At 43.1% G+C, this 18538-nt stretch overlaps 1 protein-coding gene and 1 non-coding gene across 3 annotated transcripts; one reads left to right on the top strand and one right to left on the bottom strand.

Moving 5' to 3' along the window:
• Positions 1 to 3976: 3976 nt before the first annotated feature.
• On the bottom strand, positions 3977 to 7493 carry LOC125543668 (receptor-like cytoplasmic kinase 176). 2 transcript variants are annotated; one of them, XM_048707105.2, is made up of 6 exons: positions 6933 to 7488; positions 5612 to 5928; positions 5387 to 5522; positions 5169 to 5311; positions 4952 to 5075; positions 3977 to 4659 (listed from the first exon to the last, which is right to left on the bottom strand). In XM_048707105.2, the coding sequence occupies exons 1-6, from the start codon at positions 6988 to 6990 to the stop codon at positions 4226 to 4228; spliced, it is 1212 nt and encodes a 403-aa protein (XP_048563062.1). In that variant the 5' UTR covers positions 6991 to 7488; the 3' UTR covers positions 3977 to 4225. The 2 variants fall into 2 exon arrangements, with proteins under 2 accessions (XP_048563062.1, XP_048563054.1); XM_048707097.2 differs by having other exon boundaries at positions 5169 to 5522; positions 6933 to 7493.
• Positions 7494 to 11635: 4142 nt separating this feature from the next.
• Positions 11636 to 11709, top strand: TRNAV-CAC (transfer RNA valine (anticodon CAC)). The gene has a single exon. It is a non-coding gene; the product is annotated as a tRNA-Val (tRNA).
• The last annotated feature ends 6829 nt before the right edge of the window (positions 11710 to 18538 follow it).

Here is an 18538-nt window from a genome sequence, read left to right as displayed (position 1 = left end):
GCATCTCCTTCGCCGCGTCCTCCGCACTCAAGCACCACCGCCATGCATTTCCACGGCTCACCTCGAGCTCTCATGGAGCCATCTTCCCCTTTGTCCCCGAGCCTCACACCGGGAGTTCCATCAGTAATGGTTATCCCCACATCGGCCTCGCCACCAGCCGAATTGAGGGGGCAGCCGGACACAATCATTCTGCATTCTAAGCTAGGCACAGGCGACATTAGATGCGGCATGTGGGCCGATTCCCAGCGTTGAACTTGCCGACGCCGGGGAGGAGAAGAAGCTGCGGAGGAGGACGTCGTGGATGGGGAAGAGTCCTCTGAAACGGCGAGGGCTCCATAGGTGACCTCCAGCGAGGAAAGAGGGGCGAGGAAGCCCGTCATTTGGAGATGCTCCTCCTTCTCCCTCGACGAGATGGAGAGGTTGCAAGGTTTGGTTGTCTTCCCCCATGATCTTCAGTGGCGCTAACCCGAGAAGGAGAGTACCCCACAACTTTTAGAGGGCGTGGGTGATGATCTTTAGCCCCCTTTTCAAGAGGGGATTCTCTCTCACGGTCCACCCCTTCCTTCGTGGGTTGCTCTAGTATTATGAGCTGGAGATCCACAACCTGAATCCCCACAGTGTCCTTCAGGTGATCGAGTTCATCGTGCTCTATGAAGGCTTCTTGGGGGTCAAGCCCGACTTTGCTTTTATGGGAAGCTCTATTTTTCACTAAGCTTTACTTCTCCAAGGAAGAGCTCTCTCAAGTCAGATGCCCTTGCTTCACCAGGAGGAGCATCAAGGGGGCGTCGTAGATCATCGCCCCTTCCTCAAACATGGGTTGGCACAGCCTACAGTTCTACTGCGCCAATGCAGGCCCTGATGGCGTGATGGCGTTCAGCACTAGGGAGCCATCAACCTAGGAGGAGATCCTTTCTCAGGTGGACCTAAAAGCGACCCGGGCTCTAGAGCCTCTCATCTCGGCCTTGGTGAGCAAAGGGCGCTTGGGAAGGGGGATCATGGATGAGTTCATCAAGAGTCGGATCTAGCCTGTGCACTTGAGATGTCAACCCATGTGGGCGCTGACCACCTTGGGTGACATCCCATGGTGCCTCGGCAAGGAGGTGCTAGGCAGGGCTCACAGCCTTGCGAATCATGTCAAAGGTGCGCCAGACCAGCAACCGTGAGCCGCCTATGATGGCACGCGCCTTCCTGGCTTGTGCCAGCTTTTTGTCTTCCACGTGCGCTAACTCTTTCCTCCCATTGGTTTGCTTGTTTTATGTTCCTTACTTCCTTTGCATCTCAGCTTTCCATTTCCTGGCAGTTGGGAGGCTTGCTAGTCAACCATGTACGTGAGCACCTCCAGGACAAGGGGCCCTCAGTACTCTATTAGTGTGCCCTCCGAGGAGCCGATGACAGGGAACGTGGACCCCTCCTCTGAGGCGAGAACGGCTGAGATCTTGTGCCCGGGCTCCCTTCTTTGTGCTCAACAGCCGAAAATTCCTTCCCTCAAGGGAAAAGCCACAGCCGCTCTGGAGAAGACAAAGGCCGTCGAAAGGTCCCTGGAGAGAAGAGGTCTGACTCATCCCCTGGTTTGGACGCCTCATACGATGTCCACTAGAACAGAAATGTGTGCGTTGCCGCGCCCATCTGTCTTAAGGGTAGAAGTTTAAATTATTAGAGAAAATTAGAATGATAGAAGTATTTGGTAATTTCAAGGGGGAAATTATAACACCCTGAAGTTGCTGGTGGGGCATATGTGAGTAGGTTGTGGGTGAGAGTGAGATATACAATGTATGCCCAATGCTTCTCCTATTCTGATTTGGATTGTTTGACTATTCTATTATTTTCTTCTATCTCTTATCTAATCACATGTTCCTCGACTTATTATTCTGTAGCGTCTCTAATCAGATGATATGGCATGCAGGCGTTTGTGCAAGGTCTCTGGCACCAAGCACCTAGTGTCAATTTTTATTAAGTTGTTCGAGTGCTATTTTATACGATTGTAACAAACCAAGAACGAAGAAGATAGTAATTACACTAAGCTTGAACATACCACTGGAATATATATTTTTCTAAATGACTGAACATCGGCATTTCCATCCTTGCAAAACAAAGCAAAGCCTGGTCTTCAGAGTACTCTCCGTTTAACCTAATAATATGAATACCATCATCAAGATTAACATGATACTCTCCGTACACCTTATAATATGAATACCATCATCGATATTTCATTGTTCCATTCAAGGCATATAAATGCCCGACTGGGGATGCAATGTACAGGTGGTGCATAAAACAAAATTGTAGAAGCAAAATCAGCTGTTACAATTCTAATAAAGTTCTTTGAGTGATACCTTGTAGGATTGTAACAAATCAAGAACGAGGAACAAAGTAATTACACCAAGCTTGAACATACCATTGGAATTTCTGGATAACTGAGCACTGGTATTTCCATATTTGCAAGACAAAGGACGTCTCCTCTTTGGAGTAATCTCTGCCCACCTAATAATATGAATACCATCACCAAAATTAATGTGATACTGGCGTGCCCACTACACATACAGACTCAGAGAACACTGTATCTAACAACAAGTACGTACCTAATGGGAAATTACTGAGCATATCTGTAGAGCATCGGCATGCTCAATCGGCCACCTTGTTCTCGGATAAATTCCTGTCAGAATAGTAACTTGGGCATTAACATCGATACCAATGCCATTGTGTTAAAAAGGCTTTCTTGGTATGAAACAGATGAGCGTACCAAAATCTGTGTTGTACCTACCGGAGAAGCACCATGGCCCACTTGTGTGCTTTTTAAATTTTCTCTCAATTGTATTTTGCACGACTGGAAAATCAAGAAGAAAGACAAAGTAAAATCTTGGAAAAGAATCCATGAAGCTGACAGATGGTGTTTACTCTCAGTAACTATATCATGAGGAAACACAATTGATAATCTCTCCATTGCATTAGTGCCTGCAATAATAGTAATATAAATCATGACGGGGGCTAACATTGTCCAGAAGGATGTTTTCATATGGTTTTGCAACTAGTATAGTTCATCATCAAAACATTCGTTGTTATGGTGAGTATTAACCTGGTCGATCGGACGCCAGAATACTATTTAGCTGATTACCTCCGTGAAGAGCACATGTCAAATTTTACCATCCAACAGGAACAGAGAAGATGAGATCTATCTATCAGCTTTGCTAGTCAGTTAATGAAGTACAGCAGTCTGAAATCTATCTATCAAAGTATAGTACTCCCTCCGTAAATTAATATAAAAGCATTTAGATCACTACTTTAGTAATCTAAATGCTCTTATATTAATTTACAGAGGGAGTACTATTTTACTGAAGAATAAAAACGCGCACCTAAAGGAACGGGAGGAGCCGGGGCTGATCTTGGCGGCGCCCCGGCGATCGCCCGCGGATCGGAGGAGCCTGACGGCGGCGGGGATCGGAGCTCGGTGGGGATTGCAGGCTGAGGAGGAGGAGCGGCTCGCGGCGTGAGGGGCTCGATTTGGCGCGGCAGAGCCATCCACCGGCGCCGGCGTCGACCGAGGAGGAGGAGGAGCGGCAGTTGGGCCGGAGGGGAGCGATGGCGAGCTCTGTTTTGGCGGCTGAGCTGCTGCGTGCTCTGCCTTGGGCCGCCGCCATACGCTTGCCCAGACAATTTGGCTGAAACCCCTAAAAAAACAAGGATAATTTGGCCGAACCCACCAAGTAAATAAAAAAGATCAATGTGGCCAACCGTTTAAAATTACAGAAGGTGACATTCTCTGGAACATATACTACTACTATACTAGCACTATATGATTATGATATCAACAAAATGGTCAACATCCCTGTCATTGTTCATTCACATTTGATAAATGAAGTGTCAAATATGTTCTTACATAGTAATATACACTGTTCATCTTCATATTCTAAGGGTTTGGTTTAACAGGGTGCATGCATCTAAATCAGATGATGTAAACAAAGCCTCTGGGCGTCATGAGTCAGAACCAAAGCAACCAGGCATTGACAAAAATAACTACATACAGACACTAGAAGCTACAACCGGATAGATACAAGCTGTACATACCAACACTAGAAGCTGCAAAGGTACAACCCTACAACACAGGCACAAAACATTCACAAATCCGCTGCCTCTTCGCAGATCACCACTCTAAAACCCTATTATACCATACATACATTACACCTCAACGCATCTCTCTAGTAGATTATGCTATGTGATCCCACTCGACCGGTCAAACCGGTCTCGACGAAGCGGGCCTGTTGTTGTTCCCCTTGGTCGACGATGGTCTCGAGCCGGTCAGGCTCCGGTTGCTGCTCGGCTTCCTCTGCAGCTGTGGGCGAGGGCTGTTACCTCCCTCCTTGGCGTCGTGGAGCTGCTCCAACGCCACGACGACCTGCTCCATGCTCGGCCTGTTCCTCGAGTCCACCGAGAGGCACTGCAGCGCCAGCGACGCCGCCTTCTGGGCCTTGGCGAGGGAGTACTGCCCGCCCAGACGGGGGTCCAGGACGCGGAAGATGCGCCGCTTGCTCGTCAGGTACGGCCGCGCCCACTCCACCAGGTTGTGCTCGCCGGTCGGCCGGTTCTTGTCCACCGCGCGCCGCCCCGACAGCATCTCCAGGAGGACCACGCCGAAGCTGTACACGTCGCTCTTCGTGGTCAGGTGGCCTGATCATGGAAATGTTGTAGCAGGAAAATTAGTTTAAGTTCGGCATGATGGTTGATGACGCAACCGGAGTGACGATGCAAGCACGTTTCAGGTAGATGTGTTCAGATTTTCAGCAACATATTTGGGCACATGAGGATTGAAAGGTTGTAACCGAAAAATTAGTTAAGTTTGGCATCTTGATTGATGACGCAACCAGAGTGACAACGCAATCACGATTCAGGCACGTGTGGTTAGATTTTCAGCAAGATATCTGTGCAGCTGAGGATTCTGAAAGTGGAATGACCAAGCTACCTGTTGCAAGGTATTCTGGTGCAGCATACCCATATGTCCCCATCACCCTTGTGGACACATGGCTCTTGTCACCGGTCGGTCCGTCCTTCGCCAGGCCAAAATCTGAGAGCTTTGCGTCGTAGTTCTGAAGAAGAAATTGCGTGACTGTCAGATCGACTGATAGAGATATTTTTCGGACACAAAGTAAAAGATCCTTCAAGGCTGTGGATATATATACCGCATCTAGGAGGATATTTGAGGTTTTGAAATCACGGTAGATGACTTTGGCCTTGTCACTGTGGAGAAACGCGAGCCCCTTAGCTGCTCCATGGGCAATTTTCATCCGAAGGTTCCAGGAGAGCGGCTGGAAATGTGTACTCCCTGAATGTTCAGACACTTTAGAAAACTGTAGAATAACACCCAGCGAATAGGGAAAGTAAAAGGCCAGGCACTTACTCCTAAAGAGATGATTCTCCAAACTCCCACGAGGCATGAACTCGTAGACGAGAAGCCGCTGTTCGTCTTCAACACAGTACCCAACGAGCTTTACAAGATTCGGGTGCGATAGTTGTCCAAGGTAATTCACTTCAGCCTGCGTCCCAAAGGAAGAGCATGTCAGACACAATGCAAAACTGAAATGAACAAGAAATCCCATCTCCAGCAGGCAAAATTGTCACTAACCAGCCATTCCCTATGGCCCTGATAGCTTTCCTGATTAAGCTTCTTCACAGCAATGACCATCCCGGTGCCAGGCTTGGTTGGGGTGAGGGTCTTCTCATCGATCCACCCCTTGAAGACTGACCCGAACCCTCCCTCGCCTAGCACACTGTCCGGCCGGAAGTTTCTCGTGGCGGTCCTCAGCTCATTGAAAGAGAAGGCCTTGACATTCGCTGACTCCAGAATCTCACCCTCGCTCCGTGGCACTGACGCCGCGGAGGCATAGCTGCTGGAGCTGCTCAAGGCCGCCCCATTCCTACTAGCATACTTGGAATTCGTCCCTGGTCATTATAGGATGATGGTTCAGACTTTCAGAGATTATTCAATCACATTTCAGCATAAATAAGTTGATGTCCCTTATCATTTATCCTATCTGCCTAACATTGAACAGAAAATAGGTTCATCATGGATAAGTTAGGTCGGACTAAATATGCATTTCGCTCTCTAGTTTCGCTTAGAAAAGAAGACTGAACATCCAAAACAGGACAGTCAATAACTTTGAATGGAAGCACGTGGATTTAGCCAAAAGTAGCATCAAAATTTGAGCTTTCCTCTCAGTCTGATTTGAACTGGGCACTCAGAAAAATCAGAGGAAAAGTCAGATGAAGTTAACAGAAGCATGCACATCCGAAGCTTCCTCTCCCCTAGGCCCAGAACGGACAGGCATGATTCCTTACACATGAAGCAGCCCAAGAGGAAGAGTCCAAGCTCGCGACAGATTTTTCCAAAGGATGGACTGAATTTTCCTATAGGAGACAAATTAAGTTTGTGCTGCACTGAATTTAGTGTTCCCAAATATTAAACGGAACGAAATCAGCATCACCCAGTTCTAGTTTTAGTTCCGGAAAAAAGTGAAGAGATGCAAAGTAGTTCTCGTAGAGAGTTAACACAGACCAGTGATTTATTGGGTGGTATTCTACTTGATATTTGGGAGGAACCGGATTAAGTTACTACAGTAGTTAACTGAACCTGCTGTTTACCCAATGTTGAAGCAGTTGGATTGGACCGAAATGGAATCAGCATGACCGAAGGCTGGTTTCGGGGAGGAGAGAAGAGATGCAGAGCACGAAGTCGGCACAAACCAAACCACCAGATTAGAGAGACAGAGAGAAAGAGAAATGGTTTGTTGAGCACTTGTTTTTCATTCGGGATTTGTTTATTGGACCCTATGGGCACAGATTAGTTATGAACTAGTCGTACTGCTAGTATATACTGTAGTAGTGGTAAAAAGATTTGTGAAATAGCATGAGGAGGCGGAGGGAGGGAGGAAGACGCAGGAACGCACCTGTAGGGGAGGAGGAGGAGCTGTCGGAGCTGATCTTGGCGCCCCAGCAGTTCCCCATGGCGACTGGCTCGCTCGCCGGACCGGCCCTCGAATGGAGCCGCCGGAGATGAACCGGCCCGTCAATCAGCGAACCCGAATCAAGCGAGCAGACCTCCCAAATCAGCCGGACCGAACCACGGCGCGCCCAAATCAGAACCCCTTTCCTCCCCTGCTTCCAGAGCAAGAAAGAGAGAGAGAGAAAGAAGAGAGAGAAAGAGAGGGGGGGGAATCGGAACTCCTCCAGCCAGGAGGAGTCTGGCGGTGGAAAGTATATCTGCCTTTGCGTGCGTCCCCCTCCGCCCCTCCTTTTCCCCGTGCGCCGGCCGGCCCCCCGCCTCCAACTTCCTCCACCACCACCGCCACCCAGCGAGCGGGGGAAAGGCAGAAAGCGAGCGGGCGGGCGGGCGATGGGACAGTGCGGGCAGGCAGAGGGAGGGAGGAAGGAAGGAAGGGGAACCCGATACACTACCGCTAGCACGGGTGGTGGGGCAGGCGGCTTCTAGAAGGAGGTGGAGGGAGCCATTGATGGGGCCGAAAAGGCCAGGGAAAGGGAGGGGCGGCGCGGGCGGGGTGGTGGTTGGGGTTGGCCTCTGCTCGCCCGCGTCGACACGAGCGCAAGCGGGCCCCGCGTTCTATTTTTTTCGGCCTGGTCCGGCTGCGTGGAGTCGAGAGGGGCACGCACGGGCGCGGGAACCTGGCCAGCCGCGCTTATCCGCGGGGCAAAAGATCAAACCAACGCAAAACTTACCGCCATCGTATTATCTACAAGTGCTTAAACAATGCCAAAATGTACGATGTGCCCGTATTATTATTATTTTTTGAGAATGCCGGTGTGTTTTCTTGTATACTACTCCCTCGGTTCCTAAATATTTGTCTTTCTAGAGATTTCGAATGGTCACCACATACGGATGTATATAGACATATTTTGAAGTATAGATTCACTCATTTCGCTCCGTATGTAGTCATCATTTAAAACCTCTAAAAAGACAAATATTTAGAAACAGAGGGAGTAGTACTCAAAAAAACATGGCGATAAGTGTCGAGTCCAGATGGACAGGTGCCAGCCAATCAAGCTTATCATCATCAATGGGGAAAAAAACAAACTTATCGCCACAATATGTATGGTACTCCTTTCAATCCATAATAAGTGTTGAAGTTTTGAACTGTGGCAGAACTTTAGTTCAAAAATGTGACAGTTATTTTGAATCTAATCAGAGATACTGTGAAACGAATGTTAATGAAATCATGGCTAACTGCTTGTGCGCCAGTATGTTTTCTACTCTGATTATACATTTGATGGTCCAGCATCGAGAGTGGTTCCACGGATAAAAGCGAATATTATCCTGAAAAAGGAGAATATTCAAATCCAAACGGTCAATTTCGGCTGCCGCGCTATTGCCACGCCAGATCGCCGTCCGTACAACGCCTCCGTATTTGTTTATGTGGGCGGTACGTGGGTGCGACAATATTAGCGGTTACGGCGATATCCGTACACCGGTCGCCTACTTTTTCTTTATCTTATTTGTTTCTAGCTAGCCGGGAAAACGTCTCAAGCAGTGGACCTTGTCGCGATCGAGATCAACAAAATAATGCATCGCCATTCGCGGACGAGGCACGATTCATGCACCCAAGATTTTCTTTTTATAACATTTATTTAGGTATATATATCTGGCCAATACAGTTTTGTGGCTGGTAACCAAATTGTCAAATCAATGGCGTATGTGTATGTCCTCTAGTATTGTTGTGCTTGGCTGAGAAAATACAATGTGCTTGGCTGAGAAAACCGTATGTATGTGCACGTGGGAGTATTTTATACGTAGATGGCCGTCACGAGTACGACAGATACCAAGTGCAATTGGTTCCCCGTCACCATACGCAGTCCGTACATACACGGATCGTCTCGTACGTCTACTTGTTTTTTTCCGAGGGAAACTAGTCTCGTTTTCTCATTTCTCGGCGTGTATTTCTGTTGTCAAACTTTATGCATGTGACCGGCCGGTAGGATATATGCCATGTACAGTATATGCAAGCATGTGTGTTTGTTTTCAAGTGGATCGCGTCACGATCGATCAAGATCGACAAAGCAAAGGTTTCACATACATGTATCGGCAACATTCATGCACTTTTTTCAAGTGGGAGGAGGAGGAGGAGGAGCATTCATGCATGGGGCACGATTCATGGATCACCAAAGGTACGGTGTGCATGTGTTTTGACCTGGCTGCGTGGGAAGGGACACGGGTGCGTGCGTGCACACCTCACAAATTCGTGGCCGGAAGAAAACCGATATGCAACTTGTGGCTATTATGTACTAGTACGTACCAAGTTGTCAAATCAATTGTGTGTCTTGTAGTAACTGCCATTGTTTTGGGGTCTTCTGTTTGGCTGACAGAATACGATGTGAACATGGAGCTGCTGGCCCCTCCGCGATTTTGACCGGTACATGTACGTATGCAAGTAGGGGCATTATACAAGTATAGGAGTATATATATGGCCGTCACGAGTACGACATGTACTCCTTTCTTTTTTTTAGTCTACATATAAGATTTGATCAAAGTCAAGCTTTGTAGAATATGACTAACTTTATATTAAAAAATGTAAACATTTACAATATGAAATCAATGCACAACGTTTGTTCATACTATATAGTTTTAGTATTGTAGATGTTTATATTTTATTATATAAATTTGGTCAAACTTTGTGTAGTTTGGCTTTGACCAAATCTTATATGCGGAGTAAAAAGAAATGAAGGGAGTATTCTAGTCTAGTCGTTAATGCACTGTCCGTGCAGTACAGTGATCGTCTCCTTTTCCCCTTTGTTTATAGCTGCGAAATTATGAATGAGACACATATTAACATGTAAAAAGGATAAATTAAACATCTTGTTTCTGATTTCTTGGTGTGCATTCTCTTGGTCAAACTTTGTGCATGCATGTGACCGGCCGGTAAATTGTGATGGTAGATATCATGTACTGTATGTATACCTGCAAAAAATAAAGGATATCATGTGGTATATGTACGTATATTCGGTTTTTTCAGGCAAGTGGATCGCGACCGACACAACAGATAATGATTTTAGACACATCACCATATTCACTGTGCATATGTTTTGACCTGGCCACGTCGGAGACGGGTCACGGCTGCGTGCATGTGTTTTTTCTTATTGTGTGCTGGCAGATATTAGAGGAAAATACGTTCGCAATTGTCAAATCAATCTACTAGTACTATGTCTCGTGTACGTAATTAATTGCTACTCCTCCGTATATATACACTCCCACGACGCTAATCGTAGCAGTAGTTTGGCTGAGAAGACCCACTGGTCTAGTGCATACTGTTTATATTCTCGTACTAGGGAACTGCGTCGCATCTTCAACAGTTGTGAGATAGGTGTTGGTAAATTTGCCATCTAGGACATAGTGTTTATGTGGCATGTATTAAATGTGAAGAGAGAGCAAAGTTGTATGTAGATTAACCAACAACCTTTGCACAAGCTCCAAGATGAAATAGAGAGCAATCACATTTATTGTCTCACCATCTATTGGATAGTTTACATACAACCCATTGGAGTAGTTGTATGATAACTTGTTGGTTGATGACATGGACAATTTACCAACAAGACTAACATACAACCTGTTGAAGATGCCCTTAGGGCATCTCCAACAGTTGTAAGATAGGTGTTGGTAAATTTGCCACCTAGGACATACTGATGATGTGGCATATAATAAATGTAGAGAGAGAGCAAAGTTGTATGTAGTTTGACCAACAACCTTTGCACAAGGTCCTAGGTGAAATAGAGAGCAATCACATTTAATTATTTTCTTATCATCTATTGGATAGCTTACATATAATTCATTGAAGTAGTTGTATGATAGCTTGTTGGTTGATGACATGGACATTCTACCAACAAGACTAACATACAACTTGTTGGAGATGCCCTTAGCTCATCGTGGCCTTTCTCCCGGCTAAACGCCGTCCGAGGTGCCTCATGTCCTTGTCGTGACCATAAACTTCTCTCACTGAGTGTTTATGTTTTTTTATAAGAGCTTTCAAATAAGATTTATTTTAAATATGTTTTAACGAGTTTTTTAAACTTCGTTAAGTTTCAGCTGTCGAAACTTGATAAGAGCAAACGACCGAATCATAAGTTTCGGAAACTAAAACTTCAAACTTGGTCTACGCTTATGTGAAATCCAGCATCTTTCAGGGCAAACGGACGGTTGGCACGGGTGGGCAGGTGCATGCCCCTTAGAATTTCCGTACTACATTCGCGTTGCATGAACTCCTAGCCTCCTCCACACCACCACCTCACCGCCCTGCAAGCTCCGAGCCCCTTCACGCCATACAGCTTGGGGTTGTGATATAGGAGCCCCTTCACCCACCAGGCTTCCACGTACTTATATTCAATAAATATTTTTAATTGCATCTATTTAAAATATTATTAATTCAAGTATTCATGTTCACATAGTCAAGAAACTCCCACAACAATGCGCAAGGTATTATCTATAGTACGCAGATAAAATAAAAACAAGAGAGAGTGTGTTAATAATCCACAGAATATATTGAGGTTTAAGCCTTTATAACACCTAAAAGCTTATCAAGGAAATTATTCGTAACAGCCACTTAAGCAAGTTTAACTAAATAATTAATTGGCTTTAAGATAACAACTTGTCTGGGTGGTGTAGTTGGTTATCACGTTAGTCTCACACACTAAAGGTCCCCAGTTCGAACCTGGGCTTAGACATCTTTCTTTTTTACGTTTTTTGGAAAGCATTATTAGTTTTTTTTTTGCGGGATAAAGCATTATTAGTTTTTTTTTGCGGGGTAAAGTATTATTAGTTTTTATCTCTGGTAAGGGAGAAACTACGGGGCCTTTGGTGGCGCGATAAAAACCTTATTATGTTTCTTCATGTATTTTTCTTTTGCGTGGAGTTTTTTCATGTATTTTGACTTTGTTTTGACAGTGTTTAGTAGTTTCAGCTGGCATGCAGTGCAAGGTGCTTACGTACGTACCTGTAGCTTTCACCACTGGGGTTTGCTATGTCGGCACGTCTCCACTGTGCGCTTGCAACTAGTAATAGTAGGTTATTTAAGCGGAGCGGCCACCTTTTCGCACGGTGTTCCACTAGCAGTCTAGCAGACCAGTTACCTAGTCACTATTGTCTAAAAAAGAACTAGTTAGTCACTATTGTCTGATTTTTTTTCCCAAAGTCACATTCTAAAGTTTCACAAAATTCTGTAAAAGATTCCACTTGCTCAAATGGATGTATACCATATGTGCGTACAGATTGCCGATGATATAGGTTAACTAGCGGACTACGCAATAGATGGCAAATTTGTGATTTTGAAAACGGAGAACAGTACACTCGCTTTCACTGTTAAAAATCCAGGAAATTGTCATGTTTCTGTAGCTCACATGTTAACTTATTTCATCATGAAACTTTATACATTTGTAGTATACATCCATATGAACATGTAGTTTGTTTCTAGAATTCCTTGAAACTTTGAGATGAGGTTTTAGTTTTTTTTTCAAAACAATTGAGGTCCTAAATTCCACCCTCGGACTTTCCGCCTTTAGTTTCCTACTATAGGTTATCCATTTTAGTATTATTAATATATATTTCCATACTTTTTGCTCTATAGTTTTCTAAAAGAAATTTTAGATGAATAGGTAGACCTGTTCCCCAGTTTATTGTATATTTTCCATACACCATATATTAAAAAGCTGTTCACTATATATTAAACATGTTCAATGCATAGAACCATGTTCGGTATGTATTAAAAAAATATCAAATATTTTTATTTATTGCATAGAAATAAAAAGGAAAACCCCCAAAAAATGGTAAAAGGGGAAGAAAACATAAACCAAAAATATATAAAACCCCAAAACAAAAATAAAAAATAAAATAGAAATGGTTGGGGAAAAATAATATCCACCAACAGACAATAACAACAGCCAAAAAATTGAAAACTATACTGAAATTTATAAATAGTTCCTGGATTTCAACAAATGTTCACAGATTTAAAAATCTGTTCCGAATTCAGAAAATATTCATGATCTTGAAAAATGTTTCTGAATTTTAAATTTTGGTTATGACTTTGAGAAAACGTTCCAATGTTTTAAAAAATGTTCAGGAATTTAATTTTTCTCTTGATTTTATAAATTGTTCACGGTTTGGAATATATATTTGAATTGAATTTTTTTCGTGATTTAAAGAATTTTCAGGGATAAATATTTATTTGTGAATTTTCCAAAAGCATTCCTGGATTTCAAATAATGATAACGAATTTTAAAATATGTAACAGAGTTAGAAAAATGCTACCTGATTAATAAAATTATTCATGTATTTACAAAATATATAAATTCAAAAAATATTCATGAGTTTAATAAAATGTTCCCAAATTTTATAATTTGATTGCGAATTTACATATTATTCGAGGATTTAAAAGAAAGTCCATGAATTTTAAAAATCCAACTTTAAATATTGTTCATGTATTCAGAAATAGAATAGAAATAAATAGAAAAAATTAGAAAACGAAAAGAACCCGACAAGTAACAACAGGGACGCCCTCCATCTCTACCTCACCTGCTGGGTATGGGAGGAAATAAACAATATTCCTTATCTAATCCATTGACTTCCCTCCCATCCCTGTAGAAGTGTCAGTCCCCCTTGAGGGGGCCTACTAGGGGTGTCTAGGACAGATTGGTGGTTTGCATCCGTGGTTCCCACAAAGAAGCCAAGGCTGAGAAAACCAAGCTAACAATTTGTGAAGGGAGATCGAGGTTTCCAAACGGACCGACCGTTGCTCGGAATAGAGTAGTTCCAATCGTGAGAGTGGTTCCATTTTCTTTTTTTTTTGCATTTTCAAAAGTTTTTTCTCTATGGGAAGGGCACCTTCCCACGATCAGTGAACGGCAAAAAACAAAATGCAGAAAAACTAACGAACGACCTAGTCCATTTGGTTCCTGTTCACCGCCCCGCGCGCTGACATGCCTCGGCTGTAGCGAGCGGCGACCGAGCGATAGCCCACAAAAATCCCTATAATGTGTCAAGAACAACGCGCAGGATCTTACGGTTTTGTTTTCTTCACTTACATGTGCTTATTCACGTACAAGTGCCCACCACCCTCACGTGATACCGATAGAAGCAAAAAAAACCTCCCTAAAGCACAGGTGCTTTATATATGTAGTATTTTTCCTTTCGAAACCATTTTTAAGAACAAATTGCAAATTCCAAAAAATATTAAAAATATCAAAAAGTGTGAATTAAAAATACTTCATCAAATTAAATAAAAATCATGAATGTAATAAAAAGTTCAATAATTCAAACAAAATGTTCATGCGTTCGAAAAAACTCATGAAATCGGAAATGGTGTGTATGAAATTAAATAAATTTTCATGAATCAAAATGTTTCTGGATTAAAAAAATCACAAATGTTAAAAAGTTTTGCGAACTAATACATTTCATGAATTACAAAAAACTGGGGAAAAGGCGAATAATTTCCAAATTTTCCGAACTTTTTTCGAAAATACGAAAAATAAAATTTAAATCACAAAATATCAAAAATCATAAACCATTCTTTGAAGTTTTGATTTTTTTGAAATTGTTAACAATTTTAAAAATTATGAACATTTCCTGAAGTATGCAAACAATTTGGAAAATGTGAACATTTCTTGAAGTTTGTGAACATTTTCTAAATTGTGATTTGTTTTACTTATGATTTTTATGGGAAACATGAGAAGTTGTTTTGAAAAACATGAACTATCTACTACCCCTATAAAAGCACGAAAGAGCGGAGAACCAATTAATCTCATCCATCAAATCCTGTGATCTGATGGTCTACATCACTCCATGATACTAAACACATTTTATGCCTTAATTACCCACCATGCCATTAGTCGCTAACCTCTCCTGCCTCTTTTCTTTACACAAGAAAAAGGAAAACTGCCTCCCGCTATCCTCTCCCGAACACGCCGCCTAAGCAGTTTGCCAGCCGTCACCGCCCCACGCCTCACACGCCGCCTCTTCTCTCTTTCCCCTCAACGACTTGACGCGCCGGCGGACCGGGAGGCAAATATTTTCCTTGTTTTTCTCCGCAACCGACCGCTTCCACCTGCAGCCATTGCCATCCCACGACACCCCGTCGTGCCCTACATCTCGCCGTCGTTGATGAGCCCCCCTGCAGGCACCGCCACGCCGCGACGGCTCACCATGCCCTGCATCTCGTCGCGACCCACATCTGGCGCACCGTCCGTGTCACGGCGTCCTCCCATCTCGCCGCTTCTGCGATGCCCTGCATCCGCCAGCTGCTCTCCGTCCACCTGAAGGTCCCCCGACCCCCGCCCCGGAAGGCCTCTTCATCCCCTCCCAACAACCAACATGATGTGCATCTCAACTGACCACCCCGCAGCCCCTTCTGAGATTGCTTCTCCCATTGAGAGTGGAACTGTTCTATGAAATTTGAGATGTATATACATTCAGATGAATGTAGTTTCATCCATTGTTGAAAGAAATGTGATATCCAATTTTAGGTTTTGTGAAGCCATGATCAGCTAGGGATTGGATAGCAGAAGCATAGCATGTATAAGATCTGAACACTGAAGACTTGCAATGCAGCTCAATGGTATGCCTTCCTCAGTTCCTTGTAATCTTTGAAGCCTAAATTCTGAACTGTTTTTTATGCAAGCCTAAATGTTCTTACGTGTTACTGCTTTTGTACAAGACAGCATGAGTACAACGTCTACAAAAGTATTTTTGGACTGTTTTGTGTGCATCGGGCAACACATACTTTAAGCTGTTGCCATTGCCCTTCACCCCCCACTCTGCTGCCGCAGCCGGTCAGGCCCTCGCCACCAAGCCGACGAACTTTGATCAGGTTTTTCTTTACCTTAACTTTCAGAGGTTGGCTGGGTGTAGGAAGCTAGCTCATGGGACCAACAAGCAAATGAATCGCACATACTCTGTAGCAAACAAATGAATCTGAGTTTACAAAGCATGAACCTTCAATTGGATGGACTGATGAAGCACGAGGGAGAAACATGTGGTTGTGTCCAGACTCCAAAGAGGGCAAAATAGTTCAATAATTTCCGAAATTGATGGTATTGCTTGAGATATGATGCTTGCACACAAGAGAAGTTCATGCTTGTGATTGCAAAATCAGTGTATATGTAAATATCTTGTCCTGGCTTCATGAATTGGCTGGGATTTTTGGAAAGTCTCACTTCGACAGGACAACTATGGTCTTGATTATATGTATTTTGACTTTCCCACTTTTCTTTTGAGCAGGCTACTTCAATTTTAGGTGAGCTGGCAGGGATCACAAGCATCGGTGTTACATTCCTGAATCTCACATACACAGGTAAGTAATATTATCCCTCACATAAAGTCTTGTTAGTGCATGTATGGAGTTTTGCTCACTTTCTTTCTAGCTAGCTGCTGAATTCATTTCTTTCCATGGCACCGTATAGTTTATACCTCAGAGAGGTCATTTTAGTTCATGATGTTCTGGTGTAGCTACCATTAGCTCAACTGGAGCAGAGCAACATTTAATAGGAATTCCACCATAAATATTTACCCAGATACAACATTCTTCTTTGGAATTTGAGTTTTTTCAGAAGGTTTAGGATCTAAGGATGAACTATCAGTGGTACATTTAATAGGAATTCCACCATAAATATTTACCCAGATTCAACATTCTTCTTTGGAATTTGAGTTTTTTCAGAAGGTTTAGGATCTAAGGATGAACTATCAGTGGTACTGATTATACAACGAGTTTGTACAAAATATTCGCTGGTGTTGGGTGTTTTGAGCTGATTAGGTGTGGAAGGCGATCATGCCCTGTCGGTTGCGCTGGGTTTAGGTGCCATTGACATATAAGTAAGCAGTCCTCTGGACCAGTTTGTTTTCATGCCTTTAAGTGTTCGAGGAATCGCCTCTCAAGGAGGCGGTTATTTGTGTTGAAGGGATGGGAAGGTAATTCCTGCCGGAGGAGCAAGAGGCGATCCGGCTAACATGTTGTATATTTGGGGTAGTGTGGGGGATCTTCAGGATAAGATTAGTTTCAAATATGGCTATTCTTGGCACCGCTATCTGTTGATGTTTGCAGCCAAACCAAGATCTATGGTTCTCCACTGATCTAAGGTAACACGTAGGTTCGCCACTGATCTAAGATCCTTTTATTCACATTTTCACATTTTCTTTTTTTATATGCAAAAACAATACTTGTTTCACTGAATCCAGGCAAGACTTGAGACTTTACTTGTTTTACTTGAGACTTGCTGATGGCGGCCCTGCTTCGTGTCTGGCTCACTGACATTATCCAGTCACTTTGAAGTTTTAACAATCTCAATTTGTGGCTCGCTGATATTAACAAGTCACTTTTAGCAATCACGCTGTTTTCTGTTCTGCTCTGCTCTGATTGTATTGCCCTTGTTACAACTCTCGTACAACCATGTTTTTTCAATGGTGGATGGCTGGAATTGGAACCATTTTCTGTAGACAAAATGGTGGTGCCATGGCGCATGGAATTAGAAGAATTTTGTGCTTATTTTCTATTCAGAACGGAAGCAACTTTTTTTCTTGATCATAGAGAGAAAGGATGCAACTTCGTTTTGGCCTTTTGGGTGATACAAAGTTCATACTCTCGAGTATTTCCATGGTCATTTTCTACTAATACATATAGAGATTGCCTTCAGCAAGTGAAAGATATAATATTTTTAGATGACCTCATTTTTCAATTCTGATATATCTATAATCCTTTTTAATTATCAGTATTGTATCGGAATATAAATTGCATGTTGTGAGCCAGATACATGGAAATTAAATTTTTATCTATTGATGCTGACACTCCTTCATCTGAGAAATGCTTCTTACTCCGAATTCTGAAGTCTCAATGTACATATTGTTCCAATGTTTGATCATTGCATATGCTTATTCATCTCTTTTCATCTGTTGCAAGTTCTTTAACACTTGTGCTTTCACAACCAGATGAGGAAGAATAATCCAGATGAAGTTCCAACAACGTCTATGGATCGTTCCCCATTTATATGGGTTATTTCGCCGCACGAAGAAAGGAATTTTTGACCCATCCATGTATCCTGGCCCACTGTTTGCATTTTGCTTACACCACATACCCTAGAGATTATGTACACTATGCAGCACATGATTATAGTGCTGAACTGCTGATGATATTAGTGGGGTCCAAACATTCTTTTATAGAAGCAAATAAGTAATGAAATGTATGAATACGACTATAATAAGCCTATGTACCACTGATAATTACAGAAAACAGATTTAAGGTGTTTAGGACAAATGTGTTTAGTTCCAAAGGCACTGGTATAACAAAAAAGCTTGAAGTTTCACCTTAATGCAACTAAACATTAGTCTATACTTATGAAAACAATAGCAGGCATTGATGATTATTATTGCCTCTACAGATGCATTGATGATTATTATTGCCTCTACAGATAGTCAGATTTTGAAGGCTCTGTGCTTAAAATCTCACGGGATTTTCTCGTTCTTGGATCCAAGTGCCAGATGTCCTAGCAGTGGAGTGAAAAAAATGTGTCTACC

This window comes from Triticum urartu, chromosome 1A (assembly GCF_056163025.1).
Source record: "Triticum urartu cultivar PI428250 chromosome 1A, HENAU_Tu73, whole genome shotgun sequence".
Taxonomy (NCBI): Eukaryota; Viridiplantae; Streptophyta; class Magnoliopsida; order Poales; family Poaceae; genus Triticum; species Triticum urartu.
This window is presented reverse-complemented; position numbering and strand designations above follow the sequence as displayed.